Genomic DNA, 24,942 nt, shown 5'->3' on the forward strand with positions numbered 1-24,942 from the left:
ATGAAGGGCAGTATAGAAATTTTAATACTAATAATAATAATACTACAATGCCCTGGTAAAGCTTGCCTGAAAGCCTGAGCAGCCTCTGCTAATCCCTCTCGATGGACCAATGGTCTTGGTTTAAAGGCAGCCCCCTGGGACTTACCAGTGCATGATCAAACTTAAACGTGCTGATGTAATAGGCTGGGATGTCAGCTGCTGCCAACGGTTCAGAAATCTGTGCCACAATTCCACATTCATCTAGGGGAGAGAGGAGGAGGGGGAAACAACAGCTCGTTACAATCCCCCGTGTTAGCAGAGGAAAGATGCAACGGGGCCACAGACATATTCCTGCTTTGGGAACCAGGATTAGATTACTATAATCTTTCCGCAGGGCTACCCAGGGTGACTAGTCTGGAAAAAGCTTCAACTTGTTCTGAACGCAGAGGAGCAGAGGCGCCAGCTTCTCTACGGAGGATTGAGGGAGCTCGGAGCGACATCGCGCAATGTCTTGACGTCACGAGTGTGACGTTGCGAGGAGCCAAGGTGGTGGTGGTGGAGCCAAACGCCCTCTGAACATTGAGGGGGGCCTGGCTCTCTCAAAAAATACATTGGGGACAGGGCGGGACGCAAAACTGCCTTGGCCCAGGGCCGGATTTAGGTTTGCTGAGACCCTAAGCTACTGAAGGCAATGGGGCCCTTTATATGTCCAGCTGTCCTTTGTCAACAACAAACTGTCCCTTTTTTGTGTCAAACCAAAACAAAATAAAAAATTCCTTCCGGTAGCACCTTAGAGGCCAACTAAAGTTTGTTCTTGGTGTGAGCTTTCGTGTGCATGCACACTTCTTCAGATACTTTTGTGTGTGTTGAATATATGGTGATTTATGGACCTAACAGGTATCTAAAGCCATTTGCACACAACAAAATATGTGTTTTTCAAAGTAATTGTTGAACTGAAATACAATTAAGTATATTAATAGTGAAATAACTATTAAGCTCTAGCTTGAAATGATTGGGGGCCCATTATTTACATCGCAGGAGCCTACGCAACACAAAACACTGTTGCTGTATGTAGGTTTTATTGTATTTCTTTTTTTTATCTTACATTTTGGAAATGTACATCCAGGTTTTTTTTCCCCTTTAAATTTTTTGGGGGCTCCCAAGAGAGTGGGGCCCTAAGCTATAGCTTGTTTAGCTTATACGTAAATCCGGCACTGCCTTGGCCCCTAGGAGTTGGCGCCTGCGCAGAAAAGAGCGCCCTGCAGTCACAGGCCCTACAACTGGCGGTGAAGGGAGCGCCAGGAATGAGTTTATCTGAGAAACAGAGGCTTTGAGTAGGTCCTCCGTTTACTGCAGGGATTTGTTTGCTCTCTGCTCTTGGCATTTCCTGTTGCGCAGAGCCGTCTGCGAAACCGTGAAGCGCATAATCTTTATGGCGAGGATCATGAGGGGGAGGCCAGGGGGGTATACAGCCTGTTGACTTGCTGAGGTGGGAAGGAGGGGGAAATGGAACAGAGTACCATGGCTGGGCTAGAAACAATGGAGTATCATTGCTCGTCCCCCCCTGGTAATGATCCATGCCGCTTGGATGAATGGGACCTCCCATTTTTGAGGGAGAGGTGCCCCATATCCCAATGAGCAGCAGAGAAGAATTGCAGCCCTACTCCTGCCCCACCCTGTATACCCCATGTTCCCTGATGGATATATGGGCAGGGAAACGACGGGGAAATCCATTAGCTTCTCAGTAAATCCCACCTCAGCAACATCAGCAGCCAGCCTCTAAGGCACAACCTACCGAACCCAAGAGGCTGCCCTCCAATCCGGACCATCTTCCAGAGTTCTCCCGATGCGCTTGTAAACAACAAATTATTAGGAAACCTTTTAAAAAGAGAGAGAGAGAGCAGGAAAATAAGGTTGCAATCTGTCCTGCTGTATTCAAAAGAACTCGAGAAACCCACCACCCATTTATGCACCCAGGGAGGCCTGTGACATCTTTGATGCAAGGTTTTTAGATTTAGGGTTGTCGCCAACTAAAGTTTTACTATGTGCACCACCTTGAACTCCTTGAAGAAAAAGGTGGCCTATACATGCAATCCACCCATCTACCAACCAAAACAACCAATAAACTGTTTTGCCACCGCTGCCTCCTTTAAGAGGAACGGCAGGATATAAATTTAATAAACAAACATATAAATAATGCAATGACACTCACAAAGTGGCTTGCAAGACATAGCCAATATAAAATTCTAAAGCCACATATATTCCGGAGTAAAAGATCCCACCTGCTGCTCTTTCTTCTGTTCCCCAGAAGAATTCGAACCCAGATCCCACAAAAGACCACCCCAAAGTGCTGTCTTCCCTGGAATGTTCCCGAAGGCAGCTCCTCTCCCAGGCACCCACCCCTCCCATCCACCATCTCCCTTGGCGTAACTCCCTTGCACCGTTCTGGGTCGCTTCTTGATGATGGAGTCCATGTTCTGGGATGGGTGTATGAAGCCCATACGTATTCCGGGGCTCCTTTAAGTTACTTCAGGAGCCAGCTGGATTTTTGGCATTCATGACGGCGCCGCGTGTTTGCATGGGGCCACATGCGAGGTCTCCTAATAACCGCTCGAGGCCCAGTGAATAGGATTTAGGATGCCGGTTCTCACCTTTTCTGCGTCTGTACATCCATCACCAAAGAAATGTAACCCTCAATGAGGGAGAATGAGAAAAAGCGAATGTGTCCAGAGTCTTCATTGCCCACCATAAAATCTTTTACTCTGCGGGGGAAGGAAGAACCAAATTTTGGAGCAATTTATACGCTGCTCGATTGTGCTCAAAGCAGTTTACAAAAAGAAAAAAAAGCGTCAAACTAATAATTTAATACAGTTAAAAACAGCTCAAAACAAAACTGAAACCAACGACAAGCTAAAAGCCGGATTAAAACACATGCCATCATTCTACACATCTTGCCTAAACAATTTTTTTTATTTTTTTTTTGCTGATGGCAGGAAGAATACAGAGGCAGGGAGTTCCAAAGTGCACCCTAAAAGATCAATACCTGTGGAACAGGTATCATGTGGCAAGCCTTCTTTCAAGAAGCTTGTGGCAGCGTTCCTGGCAATCCCAGGACATCATGAAGGGAAATTGTCTCAAGCGGGTCAAGTCCAAAGGCATTTCTTGTGAGGTTTAAGGAAGCTTCCTTCTCCCTTGTGCATCTCTCCCCCCCCCCCGCAATTCCCTGGTTTGAACTTACCCATTGGAGTAAAACATGACATCCATAAGGAGTGTAGCAACCGAGGGGAGGGTATCTGGGTCCAGGCTGGTGACACAGAACATGTTACTTGGGCTGGAAAGCGGGTGGATGACAGGCCTCTGAACTGAAAGAAGAGGAAGAGACACACAGATGTAAAAGACAGAGGGTTCCGTCCTGCAGGAATGATAAAAAGTTGTTTCTGCTGCGGCAGCTTGCGCTCGTTGGGACTGGTAGGGCTGGAGGCAGGGAGCCTAGCGCATCAGTAGAAACGAATCATGCAATAGATGGCACAGTTCTTCACACAACAGTTACCAGAAACCTGCTGAGGCATTATCATCTGCAACCACGTCCTGCTGCAACAAAACATTGGGAACAAGGGTACTCGGATCGTAGCACAATATTGGATGGTGGCCCCCTCCCCCAAAGGGAAACTGGCACACACCATTAAAAGGGGTCTTGGTTAGCAATGGGCTGTGACCAGAAAGATAACACTGATCCCTGTAAAACTGGGGGGCAGGTGGCGAATTGGAGGGGAACCGTACCCAGTTTCGGTTTCATAAATCCGTTTGTTATCCCGAGGCTGTCAGCCGCCACTGCCTCCCCGTTCACGACCCTGAGGATGGTGAATTCAGAAGCCAGCGTGTGCGTCACAAAGGGCAGGTCCCGCTCACGTATCTGAGCATGGGAAGAAGGAGAAGAGGAGGAGGAAGAGGAGGAGGAGGAGGAGGAAGAAGAAGAAATCGGCTCATGAGAAAAACAAAGACCCTGTTGCTATTATTTTAATTCATTGCCTGCTCTTCACTCTAAGCTCCCAGGATGGGGTTACTGTGGGACAATCAGCCTCATATAACCAACATAAAAGGTAAAGTGACCCCTGACAGTTAGGTCCAGTCGCGGACGACTCTGGGGTTGTGGCGCTCATCTCGCTTTACTGGCTGAGAGAGCCAGCATACCGCTTCTGGGTCATGTGACCAGCAGGACTAAGCCACTTCTGGCGAACCAGAGCAGTGCACGGAAACACTGTTTACCTTCCTGCCGGAGTGGTACCTATTTATTTACTTGCAGTTCGTGCTTTCGGACTGAGCAACAGGAGCTGACCCCATCGTGGGGATTCGAACCACCGACCTTCTGATCGGCAAGCCCTAGGCTCTGTGGTTTAGACCACAGCGCCACCTGCGTCCCATACAAGCTGAACTCTAATTCATGCATGAAGCCCCTCACCAGGAGTGCCAGCTTGGCCCCGCGACCGTGGGTGCCTGGGGCTGTGGGTGCCATGCAGCACACATGACCCTGGCACCGAAATCTGTGGGTGCCCAGCCCCTTCATGGGGAATTTTGTGGGTGCTCAGGGCCCCAGGGCCCCAAGGAGTCGGCACTTATGCCCCTCACCAAACAGGACCATGGACAGAGATTGGTTGGATGGGAGTAAGGGCCTGTGTATTTACCGTAAGCAGGGCTGGCCCAATACATTTTGATACCTGAGGTGAACCACAGAATGGTGCGCCCTCCCTCCTAGGGGAGAGAGATCTACATCAGGAACAAGGGAAATAAAGTTCTACACTGGAATTTGCTGGTCTGTGGATGTTGCCTCCCTTGCCTTATGGGTGTGCCAGCCATGTATGCATGCATGTGTTTTTGTGCCCCCTGTCCCTGTCTAGGAAGACACTGGAGCTCCAGTCTCCCTGGCTCCTAGACAGGCCCTGATCCAGGCAGGTGCTTCCATGAGCTTCCCCACTTATGCAGTTAGCAGGATACTTCCCTGGTTCATTGTCTACTCTGCTCCTGGGAACCACACACCCCCCTTACACTTTTCTTAACACCCAGCCTCATAAAGAGCACACAAAAGCTTCCTCGGAGCATTGTGCATTTGTGTTCGTCCTAAAAAAGAAAAAAGGTATTGCCTGGTTGTAGAATACTTCTTAAGGACCAAAAGAGCTTCCTTTCCTTTCCCCCATTTTTGTTTTGCAAAACAACCGGTTATCAGTGGTTCAAAAGCAGCTGAAGTGTAAAGCTGCAGCATTTCTGACACCTCAGCACCCACACACATGATTTTACAGGCATGTGCACTATGGCCAAGAAGGGTCCAGCCACCTACTAAGGACAGAAGTTCAAAAAACTCTGGGGCGCTGAGTGCTGCAGGAAGGACAAGGGAGAGAGCTTGCACTAAACATTTTAACAAGGTATCCCCAAAGGCAAAACACAGGGACCACGGGATCAGGGCTATCACTGATTAGGGGCAGAGGGAGTGCCACATTTTCTGAGTAAAGTGCAAGCTAGAGTAATTGGGTGTGCAGGCCTGGTGCTGTGCCACAGTCAAATCCAGAGGCATCCCATTGCCAACCAATACATGCTAGAAACCACTGCAGACAGTGCCACTTCTGACACCATGCTGCATGTTGGTTACCCGTTATCAAAATTTATAAAATTCAGAAGTCACGCAGAAGGTAAATAGGAAATAATTGGGGATCATTCCCTTAAAGTCAGGGGAGGCCACCCATCTGATTCCTATCAGGTCTTCTGTAAATGGAGCGTGACTTCTGTCATTTATCTGCTCACACTGTGTTTCCTTACCAGGATGAAGTCTGTCTGGTAAGTGGAGAGCATGAATACTGAGATGTTCTGATCAGCCAACGGAGCTATCACTGATTTGGCAATCTTGGTCACGCCGATGGGCTGGGAGCTGGAGAAACTGCCTCCTCCAGAAACCACGTTGAGCGCCAACCACGTCGCATCCGCCACACTCAGGTGTTCCGAGGAAGGGAGCTCTGAGTGTTGGGAGGGGAAAAAAACCCCACAACGATTATCTTCATTGGTTCATCGGTGAATATTAATTTAGCTGAGAGCTAAGAAGGGAGTTCTGAAGTGTGACTGACAGGTATGGAACGTTCCAGAACAAATGTAAGATCCAAGAACATGGTGCCTATAATGTTCTGAGAGTCTGTTTATTCTGGCAAATTCAGACAAGTGTGAATGACATGAAAGCAGTTTACCGTGAAACTATTTCGAGAGCAGTAGCTGTATTCCTCTGGAATTTATTTATTGTATCTGTTATATTTCTATACTGCCCATCATCTGAGGATTGCAGCGTGGTTTACAATACAAAAACACAAAACACACAATAACAAAACAATACCCACAGTTTAAAAAGCCATAGGTTGTTTAGCGGGGGAGAAGAGGGATGTCTTTGCCTGGTGCCTAAAGATATAGAATCACAGAATCGTAGAGTTGGAAAGGAACCCCAAGGGTCATCTAGTCTGACCCCCTGAAATGCAGGAATCTCAGCTAAAGCACCCATGGCAGATGGACATCTAACCTCTGCTTAAAGACCTCCAGGGAAGGAGAGCCCACAACCTCCCCAGGGCGCCAGCCTAACAAAGGCTCCAGGCAAGCCTTCCTGGGGAGAGCATTCCACAAATGGGGAGCCACCACTGAAAAGGCTTAGCCTCACGTTGCCCCCTCCAGATCTCTTGTGGAGGAGGCACACGAAGAAGGGCCACAGATGATGGAGGTTGGTCCATTTGTTTTTCTTACAGCAATAACAACATACATACCCATGTGCTTTTTTCCCTGGGGGGGGGTACGCATACCCCTAAACATTTTGCAACTCTAAGTTTGGTAGTATTTCAATATGAGTAGGTTAATGAGAGCACCCCTAAACATTTTTTTAAAGAAAAAAAGCACTGCGTGTGCATATTTATTATACCTGTCACCTGATGAAGTGGACTCCTTATTTACACAGCCACAATCAAGGCATTAGTCTTCAGGAGCTACGAGTCTGAAAATATATATTAGGACATAAGCATTTGTGGACAAGAGTCCACTTTATTATATATAGTCAGTTGACATCTATCCACCCATCTAGTTATGTGCTTGTGTACACACACACACATACACACACAGGTGTTGAGGAAAAAGATACTGAAAAAAGGTAGAGTTAAATGGCAACGATATGCAAAAAGTACAGGCGTTGGCATTTTAATTAGAACAAAATAAGAGCAGGGAACAACACAATAAATAACCTTAAGCACTAATAAGACCTTTGACAGGACAGGAAATGGCTGACTCCTTTCTCTTATCTATTGGTTTATTTGAAATGTGTTGTTGCATGGGCTTGAAGATGCAGGTAGCGAAAAATGTGGCAGCTTGGCTGCTCGCTGAGGGCACCCTGTTACGTTGAAATAATTGAACTGGGTGCCAATTAGCTACCAGGCTTCATTCAAGGTGCTAGTTTTGGTGTATAAAGCCGGACATGTCTGAGATCCATCTGACTTCCTAGCGGAATTGGTGAGTGGTCTCACTCCTCATATACCTCGCGGTCGCTGAACTCTGCAGTTGAGAGTTTCCTGCAGACACCATCTAATTAGGAGGAAATGATCAAGTAATATCTGGATTTGAAGATTTAAAAAACATTGCTTTATAAAAGATAAAATGGTTGGAACTTAAAGCATGAACATCATATACAGGTATAACTGAAGGAAAGAGAGCCAGGAGTCCTTTAAATTTTCCTCTATTATTTCTTCTTCTTCTTCTTCTTCTTCTTCTTCTTCTTCTTCTTCTTCTTCTTCTTCTTCCTCTCTTCCTCCTCCTTCTTCTTCCTCCTCCTCCTTCTGCCTCTCTTCTTCTTCTTCTGCCTCTTCTTCTTCCTCCTCCTCTTCTTCTTCTTCTTCTTCTTCTTCTTCTTCTTCTTCTTCTTCTTCTTCTTCCTCTTCCTCCTCCTCCTTTTGCCTCTTCTTCTTCCTCTTTTCTTCCTCTCCTCCTCCTCCTTCTCCTCTTCTTTTTCTTCTTCTTCTGCCTCTTCTTCTTCCTCTTCTTCTTCCTCTCTTCTTCTTCCTCCTCCTCCTCCTCTCACTTTCTTTTTCTTTAAGTTTCTGCTTCCCTTTTCTGTTCTTCCTTCTGATTTTGTTCTCTTTTTAGGCTAAGTAGCTGTTTTATCTCTGTATATAAAAACTTTATAACGGGCATGTGTTTTTTTGTATATCTTTGAATAAGTGTCAATAAATAAATTTCAAAAAGTAATAATTAGAGGAGGCCCATTCGACACAATGGAAGAATTTAGTGTTATGGCATTTAACGCTTAGTGGTCCAGCACATTCCTTCTCATTGCATGTCACCTTCTCTATGCCGATTACGATTTCTGTTGTGACTTTTAAAAATTGATATATATGTTAAGCAAGGCATTTCAGGATGCCGATTACTTAAATTCCATGTTTAATTGGCGCAACTGTGCAATTGCCTACAAGTATTGGTGTGCGTTTTTTCACAGCCCTGTGAGACAAATCCCGCACTCAAGGCATCAAACAGTCACCTCTTCCTCCACTTCATTACTCTCAAGAGGAACAATGGCCTGTAGCATTTAAATAATCCTGAACAAACAGCCTGGATGCTGAGGCTTTGATGCTGAAGACTTTTCATTCATTTACATAACAGAGACACACATCTCTCTCTCTCTCTCTCTCTCTCTCTCTCTCTCTCTCTCTCTCTCTCTCTCTCTTTCTCTCTCTCTCTCTCTCATTTTCATTTCCCAATAATATTAGGATTCCTGTAGCAGTGTCCTTGGCTAAAGAATGAGCCACCCATCGGTTGTCCTGGTAGAAAAAATACATCTCAGCCAAGCATGGAAGCCTTTGAAATACAAAAAATCCCAGCAATAAAGTGATTTTGTCACTTGTAAGAGCTGGATGAGGAACATGGGTGGTGCTGTGGGTTAAACCACAGAGCCTAGGCTAGGGCTTGCCGATCAGAAGGTCGGCAGGTGAGCTCCCATCATAGCTGTCAAGTTTCAGATTTGAAAATAAGGGATCAGCAGTCTCACCTATCCCAGGGACAGTCACATGTCAGTGGTGGGCGGAGCCAGAAGCAAAAGTGGGCGGAGCAGCAATGTAAACTCCAAGTGGGCTCGGGCTTGGAGCGGAGCAAATAGGAAGGCAGCCAGCAAAGAGGAGGGCAGCCATGTGCTCCGCGCAATGGAGCCCCATCGTCTTCTTGTCTGATCCCATCAAAACAGGAAAGGAAGCAGCAGCTGCTCAAAGGCAGCCAGGCTCCGCCCGCCAGCTAACCCTATTGGCCGGCTGAGGGGCTCAGTGGCAACGGATAGGGGCTGATGCAGGGGGAGGAATATACCCCCCTGTAAGCACGGGAAACAGCTCCCACTTGCTTTGAGGGCTGAGGCTTTTCTCTCCACGTAGGCGAGGTCTTCCCACCCAGTCCCCGCCCAGCAGGGGAGGAGCTGCTTCCATTAAAAACGGGAAATTTAAGGGAAATAAAAAATAAGGGAGAGCAGCAGGAAACTGCTTGAAATGAGGGAGAATCCCGGGGGAAACGGGATACTTGACAGCACTGGCTCCCATTGCTCGGTCCCAGCTCCTGCCAACCTAGCAGTTCGAAAGCACGTCAAAGTGCAAGTAGATAAATAGGTACCGCTCCGGCGGGAAGGTAAACGGCGTTTCCGTGCGCTGCTCTGGTTCGCCAGAAGCGGCTTAGTTATGCTGGCCACATGACCCGCAAGCTGTATGCCGGCTCCCTCGGCCAGTAAAGCAAGATGAGCGCCGCAACCCCAGAGTTGTCCGCGACTGGACCTAACAGTCAGGGGTCCCTTTACCTTTACTTTAAGAGCTGGATGATAGGAAAGCAACAGCAAACATTGCCACCACCTTCCAAACACGTGCCTTAAGGCAATGTACAAATAAAAACAGGGTTGTTGTTGTTGTTTTTTTAAAGTTAAAAGCAACACAGAAAATAGCAGCGGATACGTTTTATTTTTTAAAAAATCAAATCCACCCTGTAACAAACCAAACCAGGTTAAAGGGGGGCAGAAAGATATGGAAGAATTCCCAAGAGCTTCATCCTAAATAAGACGCGTGGGACAGCTTCCTTGCTCGGGGAGCTGTGAAATGTAGGGTGCAAGCAGTCCTGGGAAGCCCAAATGCATCATCAATGCTGACTCAACGAGGCAGACGACTATTAAATAAAAATAAACAACCAACCAGCATGCTTTCTTCAGCTCATTCTTCCTCACATGCCCCCACCCAACTATCGCCTGTGAATGAGAATGAGCTGGGGGTTTTTTGGGCTCCTCCCTTGATGGAGGAGACCCCACAGAGGGCTGACTCGGGTGCAACAAGGCACTGTGGGATGCTCCTGTGTGTGTGTATCTTTGTTACTCCAAGAAAACAGGTTATGTGCTTTTGTATAGTGGAAGAGTCCTTATGTTGTTTAAAGAAAGAATCCTGACCTTTTTGGAAATTCAAATGCTTTCGCCTCCACTCCCAATATTCTCGCTTGCACATTTTCTAGCTGGAACAATTGCAATGCCAAAAATATTTGCTTTGACGCTCCTGCTAATTGATGCCAAATCCAACACAGTGAAGCTTGTTTCTCAGAATTCATCCAATAAATACCCCAGTCTGCCAGCCACTGGTGGAGAACATCTTGCAACACGTATGGATTTCTGAGTAGTATTTTTGCTTTCACCCAAAGACTGCGAGGACTCAAAGCTCCTTTTCTCAGGCAAACAAAATGGTTTTGAGCCGCAGCACTCAAGGATAGTGTTATAAGATTTTCAAGGTCTTAGATATATCATAAATGTTCATAAGTGTACCAAGTAAACACGTACATGAATGTATAGGCCACATGTCTGAGAGGACAGTCCTGAAACCATTTTGACTCCTAAAACTGACCAAATGTTTCTCTGCAAGGAGGGAGGGGGTGAGGGAACCTTCCCATTGTCTCAGGAATTAAGTAATTAGCACCTCAAAGGAATTGCCAGACTACCAGGAAAGGCAACCAGATACTGCATTATCATATATAACCTGGCAGACAGGAGATAAACAATGCACTCGGATTTCTGTTTTAGACTTGCCTCTTCTGTGATGTAGGTATGATGTATCTGGGGTGGTGGTCTTGGGCTACACCCCTTCTGTGATGTATGTATGATGTTTCTGGGGGTGGTCTTGGACTCCAGGGTGGGAAATTTAAATGTCTATATAAGGGCAGGCACACCTCTGTTCTAGGTCCTTCCCCGCTCCCCTGTGTGTGGGGGAGCACCCTGTTGCAACAGCTTTAATATTCTCTGCTTCTCAATATTCTCTGGTTGGCCTCGGTTATTTTCTCCTACCGATGGAGAACCTACAAAGGGCATTTTGTTTAAAACAATAGATAGTGAAACAGACAGAGGCACATGAGATGCTTTCTTTGCCCCCATGATACTCCACCACCCCAGTTTGTAAAAAACCAAAGCAAATTCCAAACTCTCCTGTACGCTTCACCTGTCCTGAGAATACAAAAGGCAAAACAAAACCCAGAAGAATGCAAATAACGTCAACCTCACCTTAAACTTCAAAATGCAACTGCACCCTCAAAATTGCATGCATGCAATTGCAAAATGCACCTCTCTCTCTCTCTCTCTCTCTCTCTCTCTCTCTCTCTCTCTCTCTCAAAAACACAGAACGTAAATTTCCCTCTCTACTGTGACACAGTGGTGGAGCTTCATGCTCCGGCACCGGGGGCAGAGATCAGGTGGGGGCGTGGCTGGTGCATGTTCTGGGAGCGTGGCACGCTGCCCACAGGGGCGTAACACGCGTCCTGGGAGCATGATGCGCTGCCCGCAGAGGTGTGGCACATGTCCTGGGGGCGTGGCACCCAGCCCGGGGGGTGGTGGGGTGGGGCATCCACGATGGCCCCCCACCTGGATCGTGGTGCCGGGGCTGATGTGCTCCCCCCACCCCCCCTCTTCCTCCGCCAGTGCTGAGACATTTCCCTTCTGCCTTGATTTTTATTAAGTGATCCACTGAGCCTCCTTCCCTCAACTACTGATGACTGATATTTCTTGCCCTGGAGCACAATTGGATGCTGTTATCGTAGGGGTGGGGGATGGGGAAAGGTGCGGTGAATTAAATATTACCATTTCACCCCAGGGCAGGGAGTGAGGATAGTCCAGATCTATCCTGGACCTTAGCAGTTGGGGTTCATGCTCTCCTCACCAGAGGGAAAGGCTAAAAAAAGATGTAGGTGAACCGAGGGTCTGGCTGGTGGTAAATATGATAACCTACGAAAGCAACTCTTCTATTGACAACACGGGCTTGGTCATTCGCTGAACTGCCTACATTCTGCAATGACATGGATAACTAGGTGTTGGCCTCCCACAAGAGAGACGGAATCGTCGCCTGATTTTGCAGTTTGCCGGTGACTCCTGCTGTTTCTGTCCCGGAATCCTGACACTTACAATCTAAGCAAGATGCCGGAACAGAAAGGAAAAGAGAGTGAAGCGGTTTCCAATTATTTTGGGCCGCTCGGTTTGCTCTGTGAACTCTCGCTTCTTCTCCCTAAGTGGTTGGTGGTGTGTTGGAAAGAGGGATCACACCTGGTGCTGTGAAGGTTGACACCAGAGACCACCCTTCCCGAAACACTGCAACAGAAACACCTTTAATGACACATTTCTGCAATAGTTCCAGCCGCTCTGGTTTCACAAACAGCCACATGAGGATGTGGCTGATGGCAGCGGTGTGTAAAATAAGTATGTGGTAACTCAGACATGGAAAAACTGCATTCTGTACACATGCATCATCTATCTATCTATCTATCTATCTATCTATCTATCTATCTATCTATGATCCTCATCTGCACCTTTCATTTAAACTCTGGGACAGGGGTGCTTCTAGCCCCTTGGCTACTCGGGGCGGGAAGCCAAGAGGCACCCCTGGGGTGCCGGGCGGCGGATTCAGGAATATCTGCAGCCCGCAGAGACACCCTAAGCCGCCGCCCAGGCTCCCTTGCTGGAGCGCAAGTCGGGGCAGGGAGGGTGACGGGCCATCGAGGAGGGGTGTCATCCCTCCTCGCTGGCCCGCCCCTCTCCATTCCCCACCCCTTGCCTCCATGCAGCAGCGAAAAAAGCCACTGGAAGGGGGGACTATTTTCGGCGCTGCTGGTGCGGAGCCACAGGGGCAGCCAGCGAGGGGGGGGTGACACCCCTCCTCGCTGGCCACCCCTGCGGCTCCACCCCAGCAGTGCCGAAAATAGCCTAAAAAATAAATAAATCCCCTGCTCTGGGATTTGTAGCTCCATGAAGGGACTTAAAGATCTCCTAACACCTCTCAGCACCTTTAACCAGTGCTTTTTTCATTTTGTGAATCTTTGTACTTTCGTCCACTTACTGTATTTATTTTTCCCGATTTGAACTATAAAATGGTGGTTTTTCTTGAGTCAAATGAGAGTACCCCATAACATTCAGTTCCCAGGATTCTTTGGAGGAAAGCCATGGGCTGTCTAAAGTGGCATGGTACTGATTTAAATGTACAGAGCAGAGGGGGTCCAAGGGTGAGATCCAGCACCGAGGGCCTTCTGGAGGTTTCCCTCATTGCGAGAAGTGAGGTTACAGGGAACCAGACAGAGGGCCTTCTCGGTAGTGGCACCCGCCCTGTGGAACGCCCTTCCATCAGAGGTCAAGGAAATAAGCAGCTATCCTATTTTTAAAAGACACCTGAAGGCAGCCCTGTTTAGGGAAGTTTTTAAATATTTAATGCTGTATTGTTTTTAACACTCGATTGGGAGCCGCCCAGACTGGCTGGGGAAACTCAGCCAGATGGGTGGGGTACAAATAAATTATTGTTATTATTATTATTATTATTATTATTATTATTATTATTATTATTAAGTTACAACCCCCACTGAGCTCCCTAGTTGACCCTCGAGCCACCATCTCTCTCAGCCATGCCAACCTGGCAGGGCTGTTGTACAAATGAACTGGGAAGAAGGAGGAAACTACCATGATTCTCTTCAGAGAAACATAAAACAATATACATTTACATGCATAAACACACGTGCTCCCCGCAGCTCCAGTTATGCCTGCATAGCTGGAACAAACCCAAGTTTCTGATAGCACCTTTCCTTGGGAAATGGGGTTTGCAAAAAAAAACAACACAAAAAAACTGGGTGTAAATAAACAGCATCAGTTTTCCCTTCTCTTCCTCCTCTCCCCTCCTTCCATGGAAGTAAGGTCAAAGATACAAAATTACTTTCCATGAGTTTATAGTAATTCCTTTTCTTTTTCTTTCCTTCTTCTTTTTGTTATTTCCCCTTTTCATTTTTATTTAGACTAATCTGTTTTCCATTGCAGGCCCCTCTTCCGCACAGGCCTGCCTCCAGCCATCCTCCCCTTGGCTAGCTGACTTTAACCAGAAGAGAATTAACCCTTAAGGTACACACAGGATGATCTCTGCTGTGGCACTTCCACCTCTTGGCATCCTTGATTTCGCAGGAGGTCCAGATCCTGGGCGTGAACAACTCCTTGTCTCTCCCCCCCCCCAGCCCACCTGAATGCCTGGCCCGGGGGCAGGATGCACCAAGCTACACCAAAATAACCACAAAACCTGCCAAACAGGTCCTCGTGTGTCTATAATTAGGCCACGAGGAAGGTCTCACGTTTGGCCCGGCACCGGCTTCCGTGCATCAAGAATGTGTTTACATCAAAATCTGAGCCCGCAGAAGCCAACAGGGCAGCTGGACGCCAGCCAAGTGCAAGCATTCTTTCCGAGCACAGATGCCACTCCGCATTTCGAAGTCCGGGGAATTATGTGGGTAAACAATGCCAAAATGGGCTGGTAGGGAGAGAGCAAGAAAAGGTGGAACACAGCTGGCTCCCTGGGAGTGAGAAAACGATCAGGGTGTACGCTGTTCCCTTGTGCCACATACATACTTTCAACCAGAGCCGCTGGAAATCGGCTACAGACTGCTGTGGGCAGAGGTGGATTTGGGGGAACACAACCTGTTTGGTCTCCCTGCGTGCGGAGCCTTGAGGGCGCTGCAGCTATGATTTAGGACGGAGTGCAAGAGGCAGAAGGGGCTGGATTTCGGCATCGCGCAGGGCGCCACTGAAATCTGAGGCCGCAAGGTCTGCCACTGCTGTTGAGTCGCAGTCACACTGGCACATGGGGAAATGTCAAAACTGAGGGACAAGCAGCGGTAGAGAGAGGTGCAAGGATGGGGGCCAGAGAGAAAACCGAGGAGCCGGACTGGAACCAAGAGTTGCCTGCGACTAAAAATCCCATCTGAAGTAGACCTACCGAAATTAATAGTTCACTGTTACTTTCCCTTCCAGCTGCTGGAAACGGGAGGGAAGGGAGAAGGCTCTTGACTGAGCTTCACTCCCACAGACATTTGGTTGGCTACTGTGAGAACAGGATACTGGACTCAGTTGGCCACTGGCCTGATCCAGCTTGATAAGCATTGATCACATCTCTGAAAGGCATTGCAGCTCCTCAGGCCTAGAGACCCTGAGGAAGGAATAAAAAACTTTGAAATGTTGCATCAGAATTCCAACAGGGGGGGAATCGTAACATACAAATCTACCCATAGCAGCTGATGGTATATACAGTGGTACTGTACCGATGGAGAACCTACAAAAGGGCTCTTGTGTACCCCATAAGGGAATAAGGGCAGATTTTGTTTACAACAGTACCTCGGGTTACAAACGCTTCGGGTTACAAACTCCGCTAACCCGGAAATAGTACCTCGGGTTAAGAACTTTACCCCAGGGTGAGAACAGAAATCGTGCGGCAGCAGAGGGAGGCCCCATTAGCTAAAGTGGTACCTCAGGTTAAGAACTGTTTCAGGTTAAGAACGGACATCCGGAACGAATTAAGTTCGTAACCTGAGGTACCACTGTATATTTGTCTTTTCCAATCTGGTGCCCTCCAGGTGTTCCAAACAACAATTTCCATCAGGCTGAGGATGACAGGAATTTTTAGACCAAAAGATCTGGGCTGCACAAAATTGATATATAATATATTGACCCTCTGCAAGACATAAACAGGCACAAAGAGAGAGAGATTCATTTCCTTCTAGAAGTGGAATCATCTATTCATGCTTCACTGCATTAGAAGTTAAACCGGAGTATATTTTTAGTTGCCACTCGATTATGTAAGCTCCATTATATAACAAACCCTAGTTATGGGCATTCTGTTTGGCTCACTTAAAGCATAGCAATGTTATGTCCGAACTGCTTTCCTTTGCTTTAGCCAAAAAAATAAAAATAAACAAAATAAACAAAAAATAAACGGGCCATACATTGAAATCCTGGCAAGGCTTTATTTTTTTTAAGGATGGGCTGAGATCATTCTCTTTTTTCCGGGGTGATGGTGTTGTTGTTGCATATCTTCTACAAAACAAGTTATCTCTCCCATGAACACATGCAGGCGCTTGATATTTAGCCAGGCTGTTGGGCTGATCTAGCCCAGGGCTCCCAGGCTCTGACTGGCAGCCATTCCCTAGAGTCTGGGGCAAGACTTTGTTGAGCAAGCTGGCTTCGCTAGGTCGTTCTGACTAGAGATGCCAGGGTCGAATCTGTGGTTCTGCACAGCGTGGTGGATCTAGCGCAGAGCTAGAAGAGGGAGCTCCTATATGTCGTCTAGCGCAACATTTCATCCTTACAACAGCCCTGTGAGGTAGGCTTTGGCGGAGAGGCAGCGAATGGCTTACAAGCGGCTGAACGGGGGACCTGAGGCTGACATCAGGGGAGTTCAGACACTCAGCAAAAGAACACACAAAGGGGAAGGGGTGTCATTTAAATCCCCTCTTCTCTGCCCACCACACCATACTGGAAATTCAGGAGTGTAACAAAATAAGAACTCTTTGCAACTTCATTACCAAACTCAAAACCATGGAGAGACCTGGTCTGAACAAAGACATTGGATTCTTATCTCATTATACATGACAAAGCTATCTTTAGCCATCTCACCCCTTGCTTTTTCCTTTACGACTAATTGCAGTCGTTAACAGTCATCAACAGGTTTCCCACACCCATCAGCCAATCACCCATTCCCCCCACCCTTCTGAGTAATACCCCTCCCCACTCCCTCACTATATATAAGGGTCTGGTGACTTCTATTTCAGTGTATCTGAAGAAGTGTGCATGCACACAAAAGCTCATATCAAGAACAAACTTAGTTGTTCTCTAAGGTGCTACTGGAAGGATTGTTTTTTTTTTTTTTTTTTTACTATGGCAGACCAATTTCACTGCCTCCTGCAGTTTGGCCAAACTCAGGCTAGTTGCTTCGAGAATACTGTCGCAAACCATCTCATCCTCTGTCGTCCCCTTCTCCTTGTGCCCTCCATCTTTCCCACCATCAGGGTCTTTTCTAGGTTGTCTCTACCTATCTGTAACTAAAATAAGAACTGGTTGTTCTGGGATAGCTCCAGGATTGGCAGTATGGGGGTCTTGGCAACAAGCCTTCAAGCAAGGGGTGTGTGTGTCACTCATGTTTTGGTGGAGCCTCAGCCACAGACTTATCTAGCTGCTGCATCAAGAACTTAATCCCCCTCTTTGCACCAGTGTCAGGTGTATAGTGTGACCCAGGGCATTGTGGGAAATTAAAATGGCTGCTTGTCGCCACTGGCTAAGCCCCTGGCCAGGGCTCAAGGCATCTAGCTGTGCCAGAGTTTCTTGCTCTTTATCCAAGGTTGTTATTACAGTAAGATGCGATGGGGGGTTTGAAGCTCTGCCACCCCAGCTACCTTCTTGAAGGTCTTATCATCTATTTTTAAAAAATATCCAGTTTTATGTTTCTTTTCATTCAAGATCACAGAGTAATATAATAATAATAATAATAATAATAATAATAATAATAATAATAATAATAATAATAATAATTTATTTGTACCCATCTGGCTGGGTCTCCCCAGCTACTCTGGGCAGCTTCCATCAAATATTAAAATACATTTAAAATATCACAGTTTAAAAACTTCCCTAAACAGGGCTGCCTTCAGGTATTTTCTGAATCCCTGAAGAAAGAGTAGTTTGCAGGTAACATACAGGGTATCTAAAGAACCACTGGCGAGCAAAACTCACGATGGTACCTTTGCTACAGATAAGGACTCTAGTCCTCATGGTTTTGAATAAGGGGCTAATTTAAAGAGGATCTTAGACTTGGTGAGATCAGCCTATTGTTTGACCTGATCGGCAGCTGCTCTCTGGGAGTTTCTCCCTATCCGACCTGGAGGTGCTGAGAACGGAACCCGGAACCATTTCCCACCAAGCTACATCCCTTCTTCAAACTGGAAAATCACTGCCAATGTAGCCTTGGATTTTTTTATTTTTATTTTTTAAACCCAAAACTTTATTACCGCATTGCTGAGATCACACCACCGTGGCTGTTGATAACGGTTTGGCTACACCGGCTTCACAGCCCAAGTTCAGCACTGTGACTAAGCATGACTTTTATATCTCTTCTTAACAAGAGGGTCAGTTCTATTTCCGACATAGGTGCCAGTTCCAAGGCGTGGGGGGGGGGGGGAGAGGCAGAAAAAAGGCAGTGGCAGAGGCACCAGGAAAAGGGGGGGGGCGCTCGCTCGCGAGTATCATATGAGAAGCAGCAGACTTTCCCTCCCTTTGACAGGGAGCCAAAAAAAGGAGGCAGACTTCCTTTTTCATGCACAACCCTGCCCTACCCTGCCAGCAGCTTTGTGCCCTGTTGGGATAGATGTGCCCAGCGACAGAGGAAAGGGTGTGCAAGCTTGCTAGTAACACAGAGCTATTTGTCAGGAGAACAGGGAAAGCAGAACCATAGAATTCTGGCACAGGAGTCAGGTGAGAGCCTGGTGAGAAAAGCAGACGGACAGTAGCCTCCGGAAACAAACAGGAGGACATTATCAGTCTCTCCAGGACACAGAGCTGCAGGCCATTCTTCAACAAGAGCAGGAAACTGGCGAACCAGCACTTTGCACAGAAGTTTGGTTATCTCCATTTCGCTCTCCTTTGCCTCCCGAGACAGATGGATGCCAACCATCAGGTCTAAATAAAGGGATCTCCCTCCTTCCCTCCCTGTACAAACATTAAAACAGAAGGATCACATGGTTCCATGTAATATATTTATGATCCACTTCCAAGGTTCATTTCCCAGGGACTAATCCAGGATAAGTGGATGGCAACTTGAGAGACATTGCCTTTTCAGTGGTGGCTCCTTATTTATGAAGCATGCTTCCCAAACCAATGCTAGAAGGTCAAAATTGCATTTAGATTTTAGGCAGGCTTATCTGGGATATTGAAGAAGCGGGATGCACTCCTAAGCACATCTGCACAGGCTTGGTTAGAGAAGGCTTTTTTTTCCTCTCCAAGACTTTTAAATTGCTCAAAGGGTGCATCTGCTCTCTTAAATTTGTACTTCTAAATGATTTACGGAGGCCCACTCCAATATGGTGCCCCTTGGAAGTTGCCGGGCTCCCAGCTCTCATCCTCCTCAACCATTAAGGCATGTTGGCTGGGGCTGATGGGAATTGTGGTTCAACAACACCAGATTGGGGAAGATCCACTTACTGAACGTAAACTGCCCCTTCTGCAGTTTTATTTCTTTTCACTTCCTATTGCTTTATTTGGGTAGCTTTCACGGTAAGCTGCTTTGGAGATTTAAAAAGAGAGAGAGAGAGAGAGAGAAAAGCAATTTGTTCAAAGAACAGTTCAGGTTTTTCTGGGTTTCTATCCACGTTTGGTTCGACATGGGAGTCAAACGGAGGCTGAGCTTGAAAATGGAACAAGCTAAATTTTACTTCCCCCCTTGGAAGCTTGAACTGGAACCGGTTTGACTTCTTGATTGCTGTACTTTGAAGTTTCATCTGCTTCAGGGCTCAGCAATATGTTCTGGCCAATGCATTGTGGGCGTCCTTAATTAGCGAAATTAATAAATAAGCCGGAAGATCTATGCTTTAAGCAGACAAATATCCTGCAATATCCTGCCTCGCCGTCCCCTTTATTAATGCACCCCAAATAAATTATAAGGCAAGTCCTCTTCAGATACCAACAGCTTAACACGCTGCTTGGCTGCTGTTTATAAAACAAGATATAGCAGTTGGAACGGCAAGATCTCTGTTTGCATTCACAGCAAACAAAGTCATCTGGCAAACAAACAGGCTGTAGCCGAGGGAGGTGGTTTGGTTTTGTGTGTGTGTGTGTGTGTGTGCGCGCGCCCCCCCTCCCCATCACTCTCCCCATTTCAGGCCGGCTACTTGGGGGGGCAGAAGACCGAGAGACAGAAATAAACAGAATCCGTGCTAAATGTAATTTCTTAACGTCAAGAGCAACCTGAAGGTCACCAGCCCTGAATAACAGTCATTGTGGATGCGAGCAAAGGAAAAGGGCTGGAAAATATTCCTCACCGTGATAAAAATAGGGGGAGTGGGGGCGGGGGGGCGGGAGGAGGAAGAAGAGAGATTCCTTCTTGCACTATAGTTCTCCACTTAGAACATTTCACCCCAGGTTCTCTGGGCATCCCTTAACATGGGGTGGGAGGAAATTCCAGACCAATGGTCCACGTTTGGATTGCCAGATCTCTAAATCGGGATTGCCGTGGTCTCTGCAGGCTGCCCTGACCTCCCCGGACCACACGCCCTGATGGCAAACAAGCTGCTATTGTGCCATGGCTGAGTTCCTGAGCTGCTACTGACGACTGCCTAATAAATGCCTTTCTCTAAAGCCTCCCTTCTTCCTCCCCCGTCTGCAGAAATGAAGAGGACAACAAGAGAGGCTGCAGCCAGGCAAGCGCAAAGGCTGGAAGGGCCACAGCTCAGTGGAATGAAGGAGGTCTCAGGTTCAACCCCCAGCTTCTCCAGGTAGGGATGGGACTGTCCTGTGCCTGAAACCATCGAGAGTTGCTGCCAGTCTGTTTAGACAACATTGAGCAAGATGGACCAGTGCTCTGACTGAGTGTAAGGTACCTTAGACCCACCCTGCCTGCCTGCCTGCCTACCAGCCTGGCATTTAAATCAGGCTTCCTCAAACTCGGCCCTCCAGATGTTTTTGGCCTACAACTCCCATGATCCCTAGCTAGCAGGACCAGTGGGCAGGGATGATGGGAATTGCAGCCTCAAAACATCTGGAGGGCTGAGTTTGAGGAAGCCTCATTTAAATCAAGGTGGGGAACCTCATGGGCCAAACTTACAGGCCATATGGGGGAAGCCATGCCCAATACGCCACGGGTTCAGCAAACTTTTTCAACAGGGGGCTGGTCCACTGTCCCACAGACCTTGTGGGGGGGGCAGACTATATTTTGAAAAAAAAAAAGAAGACGAATGAATTCCTATGCCCCACAAATAACCCAGAGGTGCATTTTAAATAAAAGGGCACATTCTACTCATGTAAAAACACACTGATTCCCGGACCGTCCACGGGTCAGATTTAGAAGGCGGTTGGGCCGGATCTGGCCCCCGGGCCGTAGTTTGCTTACCCATGCCACATGCAATACACATCAGGTGTGAAGTGGGTAAGGTCAGCACTTCAAAGGAACGACCAGGAGCCAAAAGTGGTTCCCCAAATTTGGTCCCTTTGCTGGAGCAAAGTGTGTCCCCGCCTGCCCACCAGCTGAAGGGTTCTCAAGGAGGGGGACATGGTTTTTTCCTTTCAAAGCCACTTCTCTCAGCATTGCTCTCTGAAGCCATCTTGCAGGAGACTGGCCACTTGCCCACAGCACTTCATCAAGCGGTCCACTCCATTTTACTATGCAACGAAAAGTATTGTTATCGTATACCGTGGATGCTGTGCCACTAATTTGCAAAGATAGGTTATACATCATTGCTCTTTGCTGTAACTGTTATGTTTCTTATGGAACAAAATATAAACAAGTTGTGTAACCAGAGGAGGCCCCCTTTATGCAAGAAAGCAAATGGGCAGTTAGTGGTGGGAGCTCTCTTTGGAACACCTTTCCAATGCACAGCTGCAATTTCTTTTGCCTTTTTGGCATCAAATGAAGACCTTCCTTTAAAAGCAGATCTCTTTTCCCCAGTTACAGGTAGGTAGCCGTGTTGGTCTGCCATAGTCAAAACAAAATAAAAAAATTCCTTCCAGTAGCACCTTAGAGACCAACTAAACTTGTTCTTGGTATGAGTTTTCATGTGAAGAAGTATCTGAAGAAGTGTGCATGCACACGAAAGCTCACACCAAGAACAAACTTAGTTGGTCTCTAAGGTGCTACTGGAAGGAATTTTTTATTTTATTGTTTTGACTCTTTTCCCCAGTCTGCGGTTTTTGGTTGGCTCTGAAATGCTTTTTCACAAAGGAAATCATTATATATATATATATATATATATATATATAATTATATCTCCCCCCCCCCCAATTTTTATTTATGATTTTCAGGTTTATACATTTCAATAATTTTACAGTCATTTTAACATTTCAAAACTTGGCTTCCTTCCCCCTCTTTCCGCAGTTCCTTGAATTTATTTTCAGTATCTTCTGCATATCCAAATTAACTTAATTTGTTCATTTATTCATCTACTTTAAATATGTACTCTTATTGAAACTGCAGGTTATTACAATAACCCTGCCAGTGTTCTTATCTGTTTACGATTTATCTGTAAATACTCAATAAACCATTTCCATTCCACGGAACTGTATTTCGTTGATCGTACATATGGATTTTTTTTAAAAAAAATTGGTAAGGAAATGTTCATGTTCTTCCTTTTTTTATTTTATACTCTATGTTTTGGGATGTTTTAATGGCAGGTGCTTCAGAAACGGGACACATTTGCCTATTTGTCTCTCGCACCTTTTTGGCTTCACTAGACGACCCTGCATTCTAGGAGGGAGAAATATTCTTTCTCCACAATTAAACGTCAGCAACTAACCTTGTACACCTATGTGCTCATTGCCCTGAGCAAATCCACTAGTTTCGCGGCGGTTAATATATGCAATTCACAACCCCCTCAACAACTTCTTTTTTCCCCCCAACACCCCCACAAGGACTGCCCTCCACAATCTACAAAAGCATGCTATTAGTCAACCAGACACTAGGCAAGCCATGAAATTTCTGAATGATTAACTACTGGCTCCCAGCTAAGGTGAGGAAAAATGTATCTTTTTAAGGTGGCCAAAGCCATCAAAGTTCCCTTTAATTACCCCCTTGCCGTGCAGAAGTAGATTTTCACCAGTGTGCACATTTTTCAAACCCTTGAGGGAAGGACAATTTTACATTTCAGTAGCATATGTGGAAAGCAACCATGAATAAAGTTCTTAGAGTGGCCTTCAGGGCATTTGATGCAGCAATTCTTGCTGAAGCTAACAAGCTCTGAGTCGGGTCAGTTTTGACTACATAGGAAATGCCTTTTATCTATATATGTGTTGTAAGAATTTTAAGGTATTTTATTTATATAATAATTGTTATTAATATACCAAAACAAATAAGGCCACATGTCTGAAAAACAGCACAGGAAGACAGGCCTCACTCCATTTTTGACTCCCAACTGACCAAGTATTTCTTTGTCTCAGGAACAAAAGTAGATTTTTGTATTCAGCAGCCCTCTGCCTGAGTGATAATCTCTGGCATCCTGATACCTGAGTGCCAGACAAAAGGGTGTGAATAACTTGGCTGGGAAATAGGGAAATGTAAATATCTTTTGTTTCACTTGATGGGTTTTTGGTGGAGGGCAAGAGGAGACATGCGGGCAGGGTCCAGGATGCTCAGATCACTGCTACCAGACCCTCCCAATTTGTGATGTAATTCTGATGTACGGAGGGTTGGTCTTGAGCTGGAGGGGGGCAATTTCAAAAGTCTATATAGCAGTTTGCGCGCCTTTGTTCGAGGTCTTTTGCTTGCAAAACACCCCGCTGCAGCAGTTTCTAATAAACAATGCCTTGCTTTGGGAGATTCAGTATCATCTCTGTTTCTTGCATTGTGCATCTGACAGGGAGGAAGCCCTGCTAAGGCTCTCTTTCCGGGTTCGCGGACTCCCATCTGGGGCCGAACCTATTTTTTTTTTTATAACATATGTACTTACAAAACACACTTTCATAAAGGAAAACATTTTTTAAAAATAAAAAACCACACCTCCGACTAACTGCAATTTTTAAATGTCAGTCGAAGTTGGTTAAATTGATGGATTACGCCGAAATGGCAAAGCTGACCGGAAAGCTCAGGAACCAAGAGGACAAAAACTTCAAAAAGGAATGGGAAAAATTTATTTAGGAGACCATTGCAAGCAGATGAAAACATTGGCAGGGTTTTAATCTCACTTGTAATGTAACAAATACTACGGACAATATGGAGTGATACAAAATATAGACTATGAAATAATACGAAGTTCTAAATGTTGACAATAGGACACATGGAGGGGATGCGGTTCTCGAAATTCAGAGTAATCTCTACATATGGATATATGCATTTGGGTTGTTATAATGTTATATTTGTAAAATCAAATAAAAATGTTTTCAAAAAGTAAATAGAAATAAAGGTGGACCTGTGTAACGTGGGTGGGGGGGAAAGCTGGTCAAGCAACGAATCTCAAGGTTGAAAGGCCTACCTGAATAATGTTTTTTAGAAGGTGTCTGAAAACCAGCAGCGGCGACTCCTGCTGAACCTCTACTGGCAAGGAGTTCCACAGGACAGAGCCTACTGCATTACAGGGCTCAGCCCCTGGTATGGGCCAGCTGAAACTCAGGGTGGGTTATAACCCAGGGGTGTGGGTTATAACCCAGGGGTGCCCAAACTTTTTTCAAAGAGGGCCAGATTTGATGAAGTGAACATGCGTGAGGGCCAACCAAAGTTGTTGAGCTTTTTTTTGGGAGTTTACCCCAGGAGATAGACTGTCACAGGGGGCGGATTAAACCGACCGGCAGGCCAAATTAGGCCCCCCGAAATGGACTTTGAACATGCCTGTTATAACCCCTAACCTCTGCATCACCACCGTGGGAACCCACTGAGTTCCTTCCTACAAGGCAACCCGTCGATCGCCACCTTCTCCTCCTCTTCC

The 24,942-nt window shown here is 46.4% G+C and overlaps 1 protein-coding gene across 1 annotated transcript in view; it reads right to left on the minus strand.

Annotated features, from left to right (window-relative positions):
- CASTOR2 (cytosolic arginine sensor for mTORC1 subunit 2) overlaps window positions 1-24,942 on the minus strand; it is a 50,258-nt gene that overhangs the window by 3,800 nt on the left and 21,516 nt on the right. Inside the window, exons 3-8 of the mRNA XM_033171834.1 lie at window positions 5,788-5,981; window positions 3,760-3,892; window positions 3,218-3,341; window positions 2,631-2,741; window positions 1,775-1,857; window positions 146-240 (exon numbers count right to left, since the gene is read on the minus strand). Coding sequence (XP_033027725.1) covers window positions 146-240; window positions 1,775-1,857; window positions 2,631-2,741; window positions 3,218-3,341; window positions 3,760-3,892; window positions 5,788-5,981 — 740 coding nt within the window. The remainder of the gene's footprint in view (window positions 1-145; window positions 241-1,774; window positions 1,858-2,630; window positions 2,742-3,217; window positions 3,342-3,759; window positions 3,893-5,787; window positions 5,982-24,942) is intronic.

This window comes from Lacerta agilis, chromosome 15, assembly GCF_009819535.1.
Source record: "Lacerta agilis isolate rLacAgi1 chromosome 15, rLacAgi1.pri, whole genome shotgun sequence".
Classification (NCBI taxonomy): domain Eukaryota; kingdom Metazoa; phylum Chordata; class Lepidosauria; order Squamata; family Lacertidae; genus Lacerta; species Lacerta agilis.